This window comes from Mandrillus leucophaeus, unplaced genomic scaffold (assembly GCF_000951045.1).
Source record: "Mandrillus leucophaeus isolate KB7577 unplaced genomic scaffold, Mleu.le_1.0 Scaffold229, whole genome shotgun sequence".
Classification (NCBI taxonomy): Eukaryota; Metazoa; Chordata; class Mammalia; order Primates; family Cercopithecidae; genus Mandrillus; species Mandrillus leucophaeus.
Window position 1 is genome coordinate 117,473 of NW_012102354.1, and position 18,637 is coordinate 136,109.

At 43.8% G+C, this 18,637-nt stretch overlaps 1 protein-coding gene across 1 annotated transcript in view; it reads left to right on the top strand.

The window, feature by feature from the left end:
- The first annotated feature begins 44 nt into the window (after nt 1-44).
- Nucleotides 45-18,637, top strand: part of MSH2 (mutS homolog 2) — a 94,204-nt gene continuing 75,611 nt past the window's right edge. Inside the window, exons 1-6 of the mRNA XM_011981598.1 lie at nt 45-381; nt 5,310-5,464; nt 6,985-7,263; nt 9,010-9,156; nt 10,840-10,989; nt 12,866-12,999. Of these exons, the coding sequence (XP_011836988.1) occupies nt 171-381; nt 5,310-5,464; nt 6,985-7,263; nt 9,010-9,156; nt 10,840-10,989; nt 12,866-12,999 (1,076 nt within the window). The 5' untranslated portion in view covers nt 45-170. The remainder of the gene's footprint in view (nt 382-5,309; nt 5,465-6,984; nt 7,264-9,009; nt 9,157-10,839; nt 10,990-12,865; nt 13,000-18,637) is intronic.

Here is an 18,637-nt window from a genome sequence, read left to right on the forward strand (position 1 = left end):
TTGGTTGCCGCGGCAGACTCCCACCCACCGAAACGCAGCCCTGGAAGCTGATTGGGTGTGGCCGCCGTGACCGGACGCCGCTCGGGGGGACGTGGGAGGGGAGGCGGGAAACAGCATAGTGGGTGTGGGGTCGCGCAGTTCTTTCTGCCAGGAGGTGAGGAGGTTCCGACATGGCGGTGCAACCTAAGGAGACGCTGCAGCTGGAGAGCGCGGCCGAGGTCGGCTTCGTGCGTTTCTTTCAGAGCATGCCGGAGAAACCGACCACCACGGTGCGCCTTTTCGACCGGGGCGACTTCTATACGGCTCACGGCGAGGACGCGCTGCTGGCCGCCCGGGAGGTGTTCAAGACCCAGGGGGTGATCAAGTATATGGGGCCGGCAGGTGAGGGCGAGGACGGCGCGTGCTGTGGGGGGACCCGGGGCCCTGTGGCGCGGCTCCATTCTCGCCTCAGAAAGTGGGTGATGAGCAGCTTCTCCAGCGCGGAGGCACGGGGGCGGAACGTTGTGCTGGTGGGAATTCCGCGGTCCCCAGGTTCTGCTTGGCTCCGGAGGGACGCCCCCCTCAGCCCTGAAACCCGTGCCTCTCCAGCCGTCCCGGATCTGAACTTGTGATCACGGAGTGTTTACGTCGTGCCAGGCATTTTAATGCATTCTTCTAGTTCATTTTCCAGCGGTCGCATTCCTCGCCGTGGCCCTACATGTAGCGCTCATTACAAACACGGCCAGAATCTCTTATTACAAACAGCAGCCAGGAGTGAGATTTAAAATAGAGGGGGTTTAGGAGACCCTTTCATGCCACCCACGTTATTCTGCTCCCACGACGCTCCCATTTATACCGCCGGTCCAGCTCAGGGGCTGGTAATGGAGCGCCGTTAAGGGGCAGTATGATGAAGTGGTCAGGACCAACGGACTCTGGAGCTGGGCTCCTTGGGATCAAGTCGCTGCCCCTCTGGTTATTAACGTGTGACCTTGGGCTAGTCATGAACGCTATCTGCTTTAGCTCAGCATTCAGTGCTCTCCGTCACCCGACCCCATCTATGCAGCATTCTCTCTCCCTGGAAAGCTACAAACGTCTCACCCTATGTGGGCCAAATGTTTTGGATAGGCCTAGTTAACCTCTTTTCTCTCTGTTTTCTTTGCGCTTTCTTGCAACTATGTAGTTATGCTAATGAAAAGAGCATCCTAGGGGGAGTAGAGTTGTGGGTTCTAGTCCTGACTAGAGGACTAGTGCAAATGCGATGCTCCTGATGCAAAAGGTTTCATTCGTTAGATAGAAATGTGTTAGGCAGGGTTATGGACACTAGATGAAAAAGAAATACCTCTACTGTCATAGAGATCACTATTGGAGAGCAAGGCAGAAATCATTACAATTCAAGTTGGAGGCTTATGGTGTGAGCTTGCAAGAGGTTGCAAGAGACAAAAACTGGAGACCTCGAAAGAGGCGTTATATGAGACACCAAAGTCCACGTTGAGACTAGAAGTTTGCTAGGGAGAGGGCTTGAAAGAAGGTAGATTGGCGTTGGTGATGTAGAAAAGGAAGGTGTGGAGACTAGCCTAGGTGGGTGGTGTTAGATGACAAAAGGTTTTTCATGTTGTGTTGAGCTGTCGGAATTTTACGCTGTAGGCAATTAAAAGTCTGAAGATTTTTTTTTTTTTTTAGATGGAATCTTACTCTGTCGCCCAGGCTGGAGTTCAGTTGTATAATCTTGGCTCACTGCAACGTCCACCTCCTGGGTTCAAGCGATTCTCCTGCCTCAGCCACCTGAGTAACTGGGATTAAGGGCACGTGCCACCACACCTAGCTAATTTTTTGTATTTTTAGTAGAGATGGGGTTTCACCATGTTGGCCAGGCTGGTCTCAAACTCCTGACCTCAAGTGATCCTCCCACCTTGGTCTCCCAATGTGCACTTGACCTACATAGATTTTACATAAGACTTTAAAACAGGTCAGTTGCAGTGGCACTTGCCTGTAATCTCAGCACTTTGGGAGGCTGAGGTGGGTGGATCACGAGGTCAGGAGATCAAGACCATCCTGGCTAACACGGTGAAACCCCGCCTGTACTAAAAATACAAAAATCACAGCACTTTGGGAGGCTGAGGTGGGCGGATCACGAGGTCAGGAGATCGAGACTATCCTGGCTAGCACGGTGAAACCTCATCTCTACTAAAAATACAAAAAATTAGCTGGGCGTGGTGGCAGGTGCCTATAGCCCCAGCTACTTGGGAGGCTGAAGCAGGAGAATTGCATGAACCCGGGAGGCAGAGCTTGCAGTGAGCCAGAGATACTGCCACTGCACTCCAGCCTGGGCAACACAGTGAGACTCCATCTCAAAAAAAAAAAAAAAAAGACTTTAAAACAAATTATAAGAAAGGACAGGCCAAGTGCAGTGGTTCGTGCCTGTAATCTCAGCACTTAGGGATACCAAGGTGGGAGGATAACTTGATGCTAGGAGGTAAAGACCAGCCTGTGTAACACAGCGAGACCCATCTCTACAAAAAAATTAAAAAGTTATCATCTTTAGAACTTTTGATTTTTATGTGTAGACTCCATATAAGCAGAGGGTCTATGCTATTCACTATTTTATATCTATTACCTTCCATAGTCCCTGCACATATAATAGTGCTTCGTAGACAATTTATTAAATGAATAAATTACTGAAAAAACACTGGAAGTTTTTGGGTTAGCAATGTGTTAGGTGCTTGATATGGTTTGGCTGTGTTCCCACCCTTATCTAATCTTGAATTCCCACGTGTTGTGGGAGGTACCTGGTGGGACATAATTGAATCATGTGGGTGGGTCTTTTCTGTGCTGTTCTCCTGGTAGTGAATAAGCCTCACAAGATCTGATGGCTTTAAAAACGGAAGTTTCCCTGCACAAGCCCTCTCTCTTTGCCTGCTGCCATCCATGTAAGATGTAACTTGTTCGTCCTTGCCTTCCTCATTGATTGTGAGGCCTCCTCAGCCATGTGGAACCATAAGTCCATTAAACCTTGTTCTTTTGTAAATTGCCCAGTCTCAGCTATGTCTTTTTTTTTTTTTTTTTGAGACAGTCTTGCTCTGTTGCTAGGCTGGACTGCAGTGGCGCAGTCTCAACTCACTGCAACCTCTGCCTCCCGGATTCAAGCGATTCTCCTGCCTCAGCCTCCCAAGTAGCTGGGACTATAGGTGCATGCCACCACACCCAGCTAATTTTTGTATTTTTAATAGAGATGGGGTTTCACCATGTTGGCCAGGATAGTCTTGATCTCTTGACCTCGTGATCTGCCCGCCTCGGCCTTCCAAAGTGCTGGAATTACAGGCGTGAGCCACCACACCCAGCTGGGTATGTCTTTATTAGCGGTGTGAAAATGGACTAAAACAGTAAACTGGTACCAGTAGAGTGGGGCGCAGCTGAAAAGATACCCGAAAATATGGAAGTGACTTTGGAGCTGGGTAACAGGCAGAGGTCGGAACGGTTTAGAGGGCTCAGAAGAAGACCAGAAAATGTGGGAAAGTTTGGAACTTCCTGGAGACTTGTTGAATGCCTTTGACCAAAATCCTGATAATGATATGGACGATGAAATCCAGGCTAAGGTGGTCTCAGATGGAGATGAGGAACTTGTTGGGAACTGGAGCAAAGGTGACACTTGTTATGTTTTAGTAAAAAGACTGGTGGCATTTTGCCCCACCCTAGAAATTTGTGGAACTTTGAACTTGAGAGAAATTCTTTTGGGTATCTGGCGGGAGAAATTTCTAAGCAGCAAAACTTTCAAGAGGTGACTTGGGTGCTGTTAAAGACATTCAGTTTTAAAAGGGAAACAGCATGAAAGTTTGGAAAATTTGCAGCCTGACAATGTGATAGAAAAGAAAATCCCATTTTCTGAGGAGAAATTCAAGCTAGCTGCAGAAATTTGCATAAGTAATGAGGATCCCAATGTTAATCCCCAAGACAATGGGAAAAATGTCTCCAGGGCATGTCAGAGGTTTTCATGGCAGCCCCTCTCATCACAAGCCTAGAGGCCTAGGAGAAAAAAGTGGTTTCATGGGTCAGCCCAGGGTTCCCATGCTGTGTGCAGCCTAGCAGCTTGGTGGCCTGCTGCTCCAGCCATGGCTGAAAGGGGCCAAGGTAGAGCTCAGGCCATGGCTTCAGAGGGTGCAAGCCTGAAGCCTTGACAGCTTCCAGGTGGTGTTGAGCCTGCAGGTGCACAGAAATCAATAATTCAGGTTTGGGAACCTCTGCCTATGTTTCAGGGATGTATGTGCCGACAGAAGTTTGCTGCAGGGGTGGGGTGATCATGAGTTCCTCTGCTAGGGCAATGCAGATGGGAAATGTGGGGTCAGAGCCCCCACACAGAGTCCCTACTGGGGCACCACTTAGTGGAGCTGTGAAAAGAGGGCTATGATTCTCCAGACCCCAGAATGGTAGATCCACAGACAGCTTTCACCATATGCCTGGAAAAGCTGTAGACACTTAACGCCAACCCATGAAAGCAACCAGGAGGGGTGCTGTACCCTGCAAAGCCACAGGGGCAGTGCTGTCCAAGGCTGTGGTTGCCCACCTCTTGCATCCGCGTGACCTGGACGTGAGACATAGAGTCAAAGGAGATCATTTTGGAGCTTTAAGATTTGACTGCCATGCTGGGTTTTGGACTTGGCATGGAGCTTGTAGCGCCTTTGTTTCGGCCAATTTCTCCCATTTGGAAGGGCTGTATTTACCCAATGCCGGTACCCCATTGTATCTGGGAAGTAACTAACTTGCTTTTGATTTGACAGGCTCATAGGTGGAAAGGACTTACCTTGTGTTGGATGAAACTTTAGACTGTGGTATTTTGAGTTAATGCTGAAATGAGTTAAGACTTTGGGGGACTGTTGGGAAGACATGATTGGTTTTGAAATGTGAGGACATGAGATTTGGGAGGGGTCGGGGCAGAATGATATGGTTTGGCTGTGTCCCACCCAAATCCCATCTCGAATTCCCATGTGTTATGGGAGGGACCTGGTGGGAGATAATTGAATCATGGGGATGGATCTTTCCCATGCTGTTGTCGTGATAGTGAATAAGTCGCATGAGATCTGATGGTTTTAAAAATGGAAGTCTACCTGCACAACCTCTTTCTTTGCCTGCTGCCATCCATGTAAGACATGACTTGCTCCTCCTTGCCTTCTGCCATGATTGTGAGACCTCCCCAGTTACGTGAAACTATAAGTCCAGTAAACCTCTTTTTCTTCCCAGACTCTGGTATGTCTTTATCAGCAGTGTGAAGTCCGACTGATACAGTGCTTGAACATGTAATATCTCAAATCTGTAATGTACTTTTTTTTTTTTTTAAGGAGCAAAGAATCTGCAGAGTGTTGTGCTTAGTAAAATGAATTTTGAATCTTTTGTAAAAGATCTTCTTCTGGTTCGTCAGTATAGAGTTGAAGTTTATAAGAACAGAGCTGGAAATAAGGCATCCAAGGAGAATGATTGGTATTTGGCATATAAGGTAATTATCTTCCTTTTTAATTTACTTGTTTTTTTAAGAGTAGAAAAATAAAAATGTGAAGAATTTAATTGTGTTTTAGTATTTTAAGTAGACTGTGATAATAGAATGCTTTGAGACACTTTAGTAGCAATTAGCATGTGGTTTTTAAAAAGTTGCAGTTTGGCTGGGCACAGTGGCTCTTGCTTGTAATCCCAGTATTTTGGGAGGCTGAGGCAGGCAGATTGCCTGAGCCCAAGAGTTCAAGACCAGCCTGCCCAACATGGTAAAACCTCATCTCTATTGAAGATAAAAAAATTAAAAAAAATTAGCTGGGGCTGTTGGCACACACCTGTGGTTCCAGCTAATCAAGAGGCTGAGGTGAGAGGATCACTTGAGCCCAGGAGGTTGAGGTTACAGTTTAACTTTCAGAGGCCAAGGCAGGAGGATTGCATGAGTCCAGGAGTTTGAGACCACCCTGGGCAATGTAGGAAGATTCCATCTCTATAGAGGGATAGATTAGATAGATAATTTCTGAGGGGAGGGGAGGGGATGGGAAAAGGAGGGAGGAGGGCCAGGGAAGGGGAGGGCAGGGCCAGTACTAAGGTCATAATAGAGACAAGTATTTGTAAGATCCTTGTAATAGGTAAGGCTGGCCACAAATGAGTACTACAGATTTGTATTTTTAGTAGAGACGGGGTTTCACCATGTTGGCCAGGCTGATCTTGAACTTCTGACCTCAAGTGATCTGCCTGCCTTGGCCTCCCAAAGTGCTGAGATAACAGGTGTGAGCCACTGTGCCCAACCACAAGCAGTTATTTGTTTATTTATTTTGAGACAGAGTCTTGCTCTGTTGCCAGGCTGGAGTGCAGTGGTGCCATCTTGGCTCACTGCAACCTCCGACTCCCTGATTCAAGTGATTCTCCTGCCTCAGCCTTCCAAGTAGCTGGGATTACAGGTGCGTGCCACCACACCTGGATAATTTTTGTATTTTTAGTAGAGACGGGATTTCACCATGTTGGCCAGGATCGTCTTGATCTCCTGACCTCATGATTTGACCACTTTGGCCTCCCAAAGTGCTGGGATTACAGGCGTGAGCCACTGCACTCGGCCAGTTATTTTTTATAAGAAAACAATTTATTGGCCAGGTGCGATGGCTCACACCTGTAATCCCAGCACTTTGGGAGGCTGAGGCAGGCAGATCACGAGGTCAGGAGTTTGAGACCAGCCTGGCCAACATGGTGAAACCCAATCTCTACTAAAAATACAAAAATTAGCTGGGCGTGGTGGTGTGCGCCTGTATTCCCAGCTACTCGGGAGGCTGAGGCAGGAGAATTGCTTGAAACCTTGAAGCAGAGGTTGCAGTGAGTCGAGATGGTACCATTGCACTCCAGCCTGGGTGACAGAGCAAGACTTCATCTCAAAAAAAAAAGAAAGCATTTTATTAATAAGGTTCATTGAGTTTGGATTTTTCCTTTTTGCTAGTAAAATTTTAAAGTACATTGAAGAGTTTGTTAAATTTTTGAAATTTTATTTTTACTTAGGCTTCTCCTGGCAATCTATCTCAGTTTGAAGACATTCTCTTTGGTAACAATGATATGTCAGCTTCCATTGGTGTTGTGGGTGTTAAAATGTCCACAGTTGATGGCCAGAGACAGGTTGGAGTTGGGTATGTGGATTCCATACAGAGGAAGCTAGGACTGTGTGAATTCCCTGATAATGATCAGTTCTCCAATCTTGAGGCTCTCCTCATCCAGATTGGACCAAAGGAATGTGTTTTACCTGGAGGAGAGACTGCTGGAGACATGGGGAAACTGAGACAGGTAAGCAGATTGAGTCTAGTGATAGAGGAGATTCCAGGCCTAGGAAAGGCTCTTTAATTGACATGATACTGTTTTATTTAAGGAAAAATAATAAAAAACTCTATTTTTTTTGTATCTAATTAAAATAATGTTTTGATGTTTACATTCACAGAAACGGTATATTTAATTGGACATTAAAACAAGCTGTTTCTTGTGTAAGATTTATTTTACCTCAGATCTTTTCTCCCCCCTTTCCTTTCTGTCTTGTGTTCCAAAAGAGTAATTATTACAGTAAATATCACTGTAATTATGGTTTTATCAAATAAGATGCAGTTCTTTAGCATGTTTTGATAGTTTGAGTGGAACTTTAGCCTGTTATTTTGCTATTTATTTTAACTAAATTCTGATTGTGTGATTTGTTTTTTGTTTTTTGTTTTTTTTGAGACCAAGTCTCTCTCTGTCACCCAGGCTGGAGTGCGGTGGTGCGATCTTGGCTCACTGCAATGTCCGCCTCCCAGGTTCAAGCAATTCTTCTGCCTCAGCCTCCTGAGTAGCTGGGATTACAGGTGTGCACCACCACATGCAGCTAATTTTTGTATTTTTAGTAGAGATGAGGTTCCACCATCTTGGCCAGGCTGGTCTTGAACTCCTTACCTTGTGATCCACCCGCCTCGGACTCCCAAAGTGCTGGGATTACAGGCGTGAGCCACCATGCTTGGCTTTGATTGTGTCATTTGTTATAGGCATGTAGTTGATTATTTAGATACTTCTTTTTTTTTTTTTCTTTGAGGTGGAGTTTCACTCTTGGTGCCCAGGCTGGAGTGTAATGACATGATCTCAGCTCACTGCAACCTCCACATCCTGGGTTCAAGCGATTCTCCTGCCTCAGCATCCCGGGTAGCTGGGCTTACAGGCATGCCCCACCACACCTGGCCAATTTTGTATTTTTAGTAGAGACAGTGTTCTACCATGTTGGTCAGGCTGGTCTTGAACTCCTGGCCTCAGGTGATCCCCCCACCTCAGCCTCCCAAAGTGCTGGAATTACAGGCATGAGCCACAGCACCTGGCCTAGATATTTCTTAAGGTATGTATCTCCCGAGGATTCTTTACTTTTTGTGGTCTTCAAGTACCATAAGCACCGCTGGAGATAACACATGTGATGGACATTTTTAGCATAGATTGTATCTAAGCAACTTTCCACAAGTAATAGTTCTGTTAAGGGTTATTATTTGTGGCCGGGGGCGGTGGCTCACACCTGTAATCCTGGCGCTTTGGGAAGCTGAGGCGGGCGGATCACCTGAGGTCAGGGATTCGAGACCAGCTTGTCCAGTGTCTCTACTAAAAATGCAAAGAAGGAAAAAAAACTAGCCAAGCATGGTGGCTTGCTCCTATAATCCCAGCTACTTGGGAGGCTGAGGCAGGAGAATTGCTTGAACCTGAGAGGCAGAGGTAGCAGTGAGCCAAGATTGTGTCACCGCATTCCATCCTGGGCGACAGTGAGACTCTGTCTCAAAACAAAAAAAGAGTTGTTACAGTTGGGACTATTTTTTGAAAGCTTTATGTGAATGTAATTTTATATTTTGATGAAAATTTAGTTTATTGATGTAAAAAGTGTGTCAGTACATCATATTATCAATGTCTTGCACATTGTGTAAACATTTAATGTAGGTTAATCTGTTATCACTATAATTATCAATGTTATCATTTTCATTATTGCTTTTCTTATTCCTTTTTTCATAGTAGTTTAAACTATTTATTTCAAAATAGATTATTCAAAGAGGAGGGATTCTGATCACAGAAAGAAAAAAAGCTGACTTTTCCACGAAAGACATTTATCAGGACCTCAACCGGCTGTTGAAAGGCAAAAAGGGAGAACAGATGAATAGTGCTGTATTGCCAGAAATGGAGAATCAGGTACATGGATTATAAATGTGAATTACAATATATATAATGTAAATATATAATATAAATAATATGTAAATTATAGTGACTTTTTAGAAGGATATTTGTCATATTTGTCTTAAACCCTAAGCTGTGTATCAATGAGAGTAAGCTTTTTTTTTTTTTGAGACAGAGTTTCGCTCTTGTTGCCCAGGCTGGAGTAGAATGGCGTAATCTTAGCTCACCGCAACCTCTGCCTCCCGGGTTCAAGTGATCCTCCTGCCTTAGCCTCCCAAGTAGCTGGGATTACAGGCATGTGCCACCACGCCTGGCTAATCTTTTTTTGTATTCTTAGTAGAGATGGAGTTTCTCTATGTTGGTCAGGCTGGTCTCAAACTCCTGAACCTCAGGTGATCTGCCCGCCTTGGCCTTCCGAAGCGCTGAGATTACAGGCATGAGCCACCGCCTCCAGCCTGTTTTTATAGTTTATATACATGGAATTATATCATATATTTTCCCTAGCTTCTTTCATTCAATATTTGTAAGACTTATGCATATCATTGAGTGTAGTTATGGATTTTTGCGTTCATATTTCATAGCACAAACGTCAGAATTTATCCATTTTACTTCCCTTCCCCCTGCCGCTGCTACTCTCCCCATTTTCACCTTTTTTTTTGTTTTTTTGAGATGGAGTCTCAGAATCTTGCTCTATTGTCCAGGCTGGAGTTCCGTGGTGCAGTCTCAGCTCACTGCAACCTCTGCCTCTGGGTTCAGCTGCATGCCACCGTGCCTGGCTAATTTTTGTATTTTCAGTAGAGAGGGAGTTTTGCTATGTTGGCCAGGCTGGTCTCGAACTTCTGACCTCAGGTGATCCACCGCCTCGGCCTCCCAGAGTGCTGTGATTACAGGTGTGAGCCACTGTGCCCAACCCCCATTTTAATTTTGATGGACATTTGGGTAATTTTCATTTTTGGCTGTTACAAATACTCCTGCGATTACAGTTAATTTTCACAGTTCTTTTTTTTTTTTGGAACGGAGTTTCGCTCTTGTTGCTCAGGCTGCAGTGCAATGGTGTGATCTCAGCCCACTGCAACCTTCGTCTTCTGGTTTCAAACAATTCTCCTTTCTCATCTCCTGAGTATCTGGGGTTTACAGGCATGTGCCACCATGCCCAGCTAATTTTTGTATTTTTATTTCACAGTTCTGGAGACTGGGAAGTTCAAAATTAAGGCACTGGCTGATCTGTTGTCCAGTGAGGGCCCACTTTCTCATAGATAACCATTTTCTCACTCTAACCTCACAAGGTTGAAAGGGCCTAATTTTTGTATTTTTAATAGAGATGGGGTTTCACTATGTTGGCTAAGCTGGTGTCACACTCCTAGCCTCGAGTCATCTGCCCGCCTCATCCTCCCTAAGTGCTTGGATTACAGCATGTGCCACCACGCCTGGCCCCCATTTTAGTTTTGATGGACATTTGGGTAATTTTCTTTTTTGGCTATTATAAATAATACTGCGATTACCATTAATTTTCACCTTGTAAAAACCATTTTCAAATCTCAAGAGATTAACCGTTGGTTTTCTTGGTTTGGACTGGGAAGGAACACCAAGGAAAATGATGGAGTTCAGAATTTATTTTCATTTTGCATTTGTTTTTGAAAATCTTTAGAACTGGATCCAGTGGTATTGAAATCTTTGATTTTAAATTCTTAATTTTAGGTTGCAGTTTCATCATTGTCTGCGGTAATCAAGTTTTTAGAACTCTTATCAGATGATTCCAATTTTGGACAGTTTGAACTGACTACTTTTGACTTCAGCCAGTACATGAAATTGGATATTGCAGCAGTCAGAGCCCTTAACCTTTTTCAGGTAAAGAAAAAAAAAAAAAAAAAAGGGTTAAAAATGTTGAATGGTTTAAAAATGTTTTCATTGACATATACTGAAGAATTTTATTAGGGAGCTAAAATATTTTGAAATATTATTATACTTGGATTAGGTAAGTAGCTTCAAAAGGCTATATTTTCTCTTCTATCCCCTCCCCCACTCCACTTTTTAACTTTTTTTTTTTTTTTAAAGACAGTCTCACTTGTCCCCTAGGCTAGAGTGCAGTGGCACAATCTCGGCCCACTGCAACCTCCACCTCCCAAGTAGCTGGGATTACAGTTGCCTGCCACCATGCCTGGTTAATTTTTATATTTTTAGTAGGGACAGGGGGACAGGGTTTCACCGTGTTGGCCAGGCTGGTCTCAAATTTCTGATCTCAGGTGATCCTCCCACCTCGGCTTCCCAAAGTGCTAGGATTACAGGCTTGAGCCATTGCGCCTGGCCTACTTTTTACTTTTTTAGAGACTGGACTTTATTCTGTCACCCAGCGTGGAGTGAAGTGGGAAAATCATAGCTCACTGCAGTATTGAACTCCTGAGCTCAAGCTATCCTCCTGCTTCAACCTCATAAGTAGCTGGGTTTACAGGCACAAGCCACCATGCTTGCTTAATTTTAACATTTTTTCAGAGTTGGAGTTTCACAGTGTTGCCCAGGATGTTCACTCACTCCTGGCTTCAAGTGATTCTTCTGCCTTAGCCTCTGGAGTAGTGGCTCGGATTACAGGCATGAACCACCATGCTCTGCTATTTTTTTTTCAAGGCTTTTTTTTTTTTTTTTTTTCAAGAGGCTGGTGTCACTGTGTATGCTCCCTAGGCTGGAGTGCAGTGGCTATTCACAGGAAGTGCCATCAGAGTGTACTACAGCTTCGAATTCCTGGGCTCAAGCAATTGTATCATAGTCTCCAAAGTAGCTGGGACTACAGGTGCGCCTCTGTGCCTTGCTCTCGAATTGCTTTTTTTTTCCCTCTAGTTTCAAGCTATCTATGTAGTATTAGTCCTTACTTTATGAATAATTTTGTGTACTACTACTAATAGCAATTCTTTTTTTTTTTTTTTTTTGAGACGGAGTATCTTGTTGCCCGGGCTGGAGTGCAGTGGTGTGATCTCGGCTCACTGCAACCTCTGCCTCTCAGGTTTGGGCAATTAGCTGGGATTAGAGGTGCCTGCCACCATGCCCAGCTGATTTTTGTATTTTTAGTAGAGATGGGGTTTCACCTTGTTGGCTAGGCTGGTCGCTAACTCCTGACCTCAGGTGATCTGCCTGCCTCAGCCTCCCAAAGTGATGGGATTGTAGGCGTAAGCCACTGCGCCTGGCCTAGCAATTTAAAATGACATTCTAAGAAGCTTTATGTCTAAAACTGCAGTAAGTGGCTGAGTAACGTGGCTCATGCCTGTAATCCCAACACTTTGGGAGCCCAGGCTGGGAGGATCACTTGAGGCCAGGAGTTGAGACCAGCCTGGGCAACATAATGAGAAAAAATTAGCGGGGCTTAGTGGCATGCGCCTGTAGTCTCAGCTACTTGAAAGGCTAAAGTGGGAGGATTCCTTGAGCCCAAGAGTTCTGGCTTGCCGTGAGCCAGGATGGCACCACTGCACTCCAGTCTGGGCAGTAGAGTGAGACCCTGTCTCAACAAATAAAAAATAAAACTGTAGTAATTATAAAGTGGTTTTGGCTAGGGGAGAAATGTACAGCTGAACATATGGATTAAGAAGTTGAAAGTTGGTCTTAGGAAGAGGAACTTTTTGTGGAAATTTCTTAATATTTGAAGAATATTATGTTATTGTTTCTCTGTTTTTCATGGCATAGTAAGGTTTTCACTAATGAGTGTGTCATTCTTTCTATTTTATTTTTTGTTTACTAGGGTTCTGTTGAAGATACCACTGGCTCTCAGTCTCTGGCTGCCTTGCTGAATAAGTGTAAAACCCCTCAAGGACAAAGACTTGTTAACCAGTGGATTAAGCAGCCTCTCATGGATAAAAACAGAATAGAGGAGAGGTATGTTATTAGTTTATACTTTTGTTAGTTTTATGTAACCTGCAGTTATCCACATGATTATACCACTTATTGTAATACGCAGTTTTGCAAGTATATCTTACCATTTAACTGTACAGAGAGCTACATAGTAATAGAGTAGTAATGATTTAGATTGATTAAAGAACTCATTTTTTTTTAAATAAGTTTTTTTCACTATTAAAAAAAACTTCTTTTATTTGAGATGGTATGTATCGAATATGTGCTTGGGGGCCAATGTACCTTTGTTCATATTGTGTGTGATCTTGGGCAAATTACTCAACCTTTATGTCATAGTTTCTTCACCTTTAAAATGACATTAATAAAACAGCTACTTCATAGGATTATAAGCATGAGATGATTTAATATACATAAAATACTTAAGGTCTGATATATAGGAAGCACTTAACTCTTTATTCTAGAAAAGATTTAAGGTGACCTAAACATATATGTCAGAAAGTCTTTAAAATTGTGGAAATAAAAGGTTATATAATTCTGTTATCCAAAAATTACTAGTATTTCAATATATTTTATTTCAGTCTTTTCTTGTAGATACAAGTTTTAAAACTTAAGTGAAGTGTAATATAGGTAAGTACTGCTTGATGAATTTAAGGTGATTTCTGAAGCCAGGTTTGTTGGGGAAGAGGAGTGGGATTTAGTGATTTAGAACCAGAAGTTGGGGCTGGGTGCGATGGCTCATGCCTGTAATTCCAGCACTTTGGGAGGCCGTAATGGGAGGATTGTTTGTGCCTCGGAGTTCAAGACCAGCCTGGGCAACACAGACACCATCTCTACAAAAGAAAAAAAAAATTAGCTCAGTGTAGTGACATGTACCTGTAGCCCGAGCTACTCGGGAGGCTGAGGTGGGAATATCACCTGGGCCCAGAAGTTTGAGGCTGCAGTGAGCTATGATTGTGCCACTGAACTCCAGCCTGGGCAATAGAGTGAAACCCTGTCTCAAAAAAAAAAAGAAAGAAATTGAGGCTGGGCATGGTGGCTCACACATATAATCCAGCACTTTGGGAGGTTGAGGCAGGATAATTGCTTGAGCCCAGGACTTTGAGACCAGTCTGGGCAACAAAATGACACCCCATTTCTACCAAAAAAATTTTTAAAAATTTAGCTGGGCATGGTGGCATGTGCCTGTGGTCCCAGATACATGGGAGGCTAAGGCTGGAGGATTGTTTGAGCCCAGGAGGTTGAGGCTGCAAAGAGCCATATTCATGTCCCAGCACTCCAGCCTGGGTGACATAGTGAGACACTGTCTCAAACAAAAATCAACAGGCCAGATGCGGTGGCTCACCCCTGTAATCCCAACACTTTGGGAGGCTGCGGCGGGCGGATTACTTGAGGTGAAGAGTTCGAGACTAGCCCGGCCAACATGGTGAAACTCCATCTCTACTAAAAATACAAAATTAGATGAGCGTGGTGGTGTGTGCCTATAATCCCAGCTACTCTGGAGGCTGAGACACGAGAATTGCTTGAGTTGGGAGGCAAAGGTTGCAGTGAGCCGAGATCGTGCCACTGCACTCTAACTTGGGCCACAAACGAGATTGTGTATCAAAAACAGACAAACAAACAAAAAAAGACACCTAAAATCAACAACAACAAAAACGATATTGGAATGATTGGATTCCCAAACAAAGATAAATGTTTCAGGTGATGGATATCTCAGTTACTCTGACTTGAGTATTATACATTGTATACATGTATTAAAATATTACAAACCCCCAAATGTGCACAATTGTGAGGTATCAATAAAAAAAGAGATTGGAAGGACTGGGTAATTTGCAAGTAATTAAGGCAATTTACAATTTGTAATTTTTATTATTTGTGAATAAGTAGTTACATTTATATGTGTCAAAATTGAAAAAGGACAGGTGGATATACAGTGATAAATCACCCACCCTTCTCTGTCAGCTCCATAAAGAGCCTTTGTCTTGCATGGCTGCAGGGTTACATTTCCTATTGTATTTTGCCACCACCTGCCCTGGGAGCAACAGTGTGTGTTTATTGAACATCCTTCCAAGCAGAGTCTGGGCCTATACAAGCAAAACAAGTATGTCTATTCTCTCTACTCTTTTAATTTTTTTTTTTTTGAGACGGAGTCTCGCTCTGTCGCCCAAACTGGAGTGTGGTGGCCGGATCTCAGCTCACTGCAAGCTCCGCCTTTCGGGTTCACGCCATTCTCCTGCCTCAGCCTCCCGAGTAGCCGGGACTACAGGCGCCCGCCACCTCGCCTGGCTAGTTTTTTGTATTTTTTAGTAGAGACGGGGTTTCACTGTGTTAGCCAGGATGGTCTCGATTTCCTGACTTTGTGATCTGCCCGTCTCGGCCTCCCAAAGTGCTGGGAAACCAGGCTTGAGCCACCTTGCCCGGCCATTTTTTATATTCTTAATAGAGACAGGGTTTCACTATGTTGGCCAGGCTGGTCTTGAACTCCTGACCCCAGATGATCCACTCACCTTGGCCTCCCAAAGTACTGGAATTATAGGTGTGAGCCACCATGCCCAGCCAAAATTATTTATGATAAGCAAGGCATGGTGGTTTGTGCCTGTAGTCCCAGCTACTTGGGAAGCTGAGGCAGGAGGATCACAGGTTCAAGTCTAGACTGGGAAAATAGTGAGAACCTTCCCTATCCCCAGTCTTCGAAAAAGAAAAAAATTTGGTGGAGAAGGTCACACAATGCTGATAGGTCCCATTGTGCTTTCATGCTTTCTAGCTTTCAGTGATAGCTGGATGTTACTTTTATTGTCTGACTCATTATAGTGACCAACCCCCAATTTTTTACTTTCCCTTAAGCCTTCAGCTATCTCACACCTCTAAGGAGATGATTTCTTCCTTAACACTTAAAACCTCAAAATTTATCTGTATTTGCACTCTTTTACTCTCTGGCTCTTTCTCAGAAGAAAAAATAACACTTTTATTTCTTCTCAAAGCCAACTTTTCCATACTTTACTTGGAGACATCTTTCTTTCTTTCTTTCTTTCTTTTTTTTTTTGTTCAGTGGAGTCTCTGTCGCCCAGGCTGGAGTGCAGTGGTGCAATCTCCACTCAGTGCAACCTCCACCTCCCAGGTTCAAGCGATTCTCCTGCCTCAGCCTGCTGAGTACCTGGGATTACAAGCGAGCACCACCATGCCCGAACAATTTTTGGGTTTTTAGTAGAGGCAGGGTTTCATCATGTTGGCCAGGCTGGTCTCTAACTCCTGACCTCGAAATCTGCCCGCCTCAGCCTTGTAAAGTGCTGGGATTACAGGCGTGAGCCACCACGCCCAGCCCTAAAGTAGCAATCTTAATAAGAAATAGTCTCTGGCTGGGCGCAATGACTCACGCCTGTAATCCCAGCACTTTGGGAGGCCATGGTGGACAGATCACCTGAGGTCGGGAGTTCAAGACCAGCCTGACCAACATGGAGAAACCCTGTCTTTAGTAAAAATACAAAATAAGCTGGGTGTGGTGGCATATGCCTATAATCCCAACTACTCAGGAGGCTGAGGCAGGAGAATCACTTGAACCTGTGAGGCGGAGGTTGCGGTGAGCCAAGATCGCACCCTTGTACTGCAGCCTGTGCAACAAGAGCAAAACTCCATCTCAAAAAAAGAAGATTGCTATGTTAATCTTATTTTATATAAAAAGTAATAGTCAATATTAAACTAGAAGGCAATAAAAATACCAAATTCAATACACAAATTATTTTGTCAGCATTTTCACAAGAATAAACTATTTTATATGCTAACATATGTTCAATGTTCCTTACAGAATTCTGACATTAAAAAGGAAAAATTAGTAAAGCTTCAGATGAATCCATAAATGGACAAAAGAAAAAGCTTAAAAGGATAAAGAACAACACTCCAAGTGCATGTATAAACATAAGGACTCTTGGAACTTACCCTTTTAAAAAATCTTTAGGCCTGCACAGTATTTGCTATTTAATGTATCAAATGGGTGGTTCTGATTTCTTTAATCCATATGTAGGACAGATGAAAAAAGGAATTATAAACTTATAATTACAGTTCTTTAGGAACTATATTTGCTCTCAGCCTTTTAAATTAGCTGTCGGGCAATTCCAGTCAGCTCTTTTGAAAAAAACCTATCTATCTATCTGTCTAGAGAATGAGTTATAAGACTAGCTAGCTTTTGTTTTTTTGTTAGAGACAGGATTTCGTCATGTTTTCTGGGCTGTTCTTGAACTCCTAGGCTCAAGCCATCTACCCACCTCAGCCTCCCAAAGCGCTGGGATTACAGGCGTGAGCCACCATGCCCAACCAATTCCGGTCAGCTCTTATAATGAAAGCTTAGAAATGGTAGGGTTAAAGAGGGGACAGAATGTTGATTTTAAAGTATCAGTAATTTGGCCGGGCTCAGTGGCCGTAACCCCAGCACTTTGGGAGGCCAAGGCGGCCAGATTGCCTTGGCCTGCCTCAGCCTCCCAAAGTGCTGGGATTATAGGTGTGAGCTCAGGAGTTCGAGACCAGCCTGGGCAACACGGCGAAAACCCGTCTCTAGTAAAATATAAAAAATTAGCTGGGTGTGGTAGCGTGCGCCTGTGGTCCCAGTAACTCGGGAGGCTGAGGCAGGAGAATTGCTTGAACCTGGGAGGCAGAGGTTGCAGTGAGCTGAGATTGCACCACTGCACTCCAGCCTGGGCGACAGAGTGAGACTCTGTCTCAAAAAAAAAAAAAAAGCCGCAAGAATTTGGTTAATTCTATTGAAATTTTAGGGGTTAACTGAGCCCCAAAATGACTCAGCTGTATGCAATTTAATACAATATTAATTCGCATGTTGACTGGCAGAACTGCATACAGCTGAGTCATTTTATTGAGGAGGATTGATAGGTATACTATGTTATGCCAACGATAACTGTGTACTTCTAAAATTGTGATTTAAAATTGACATTGTCACAGAAACAGCAGAGTAGTTGTGTTTTTCTTTAAGCTTCTTTTAACCAGAAACATAAACTGAAACTGTAATTATTACTGAAGTTGTATGTTGAATAGACTTGTGAAACTAGCAATTTATTAGGCCTTTAATGATATCTGGACCAAAGGTTGAGGGAGCTGTGCTGTGTTTATGTTGCTTTGTGCTTTGTTTTTTTAGAAGCTTGTCCTTTCTTTGCCATTTTACTTCTTTCATTTTTTTTTGAGATGGAGTCTTTCTCTGTCCCCCAGGCTGGAGTGGAATGGTGCAATCTCTGCTCACTGCAACCTCTGTCTCCTGGGTTCAAATGATTCTCCAGCCTCAGCCTCCTAAGTAACTGGGATTACAGGCATCCGCCACCATGCCCAGCTAATTTTTGTATTTTTAGTAGAGATGGGGTTTTGCCATGTTGGCCAGGCTGATCTTGAGCTCCTGATCTCAGGTGATCCGCCTGCCTCGACACTCCCAAAGTGCTGAGATTACAGGTGTGAGCCACTGCACCCAGTCCTTAATGCTACTTTGTAGGTGAAAATTGTGAACTAACTTAAATTTCATTTTTATTAAAGTTAATTTTTGGGAAATTAATGAACGGTTGACATTTTAATCTTTTGAATATTGCAGTTATTTGGGTTTAAATTGGGGGGCTTAGGAAGGGAAAGAAGCCCTATGGTTGTTTCTGAATTTTCTGAAAATTATGTTGATATA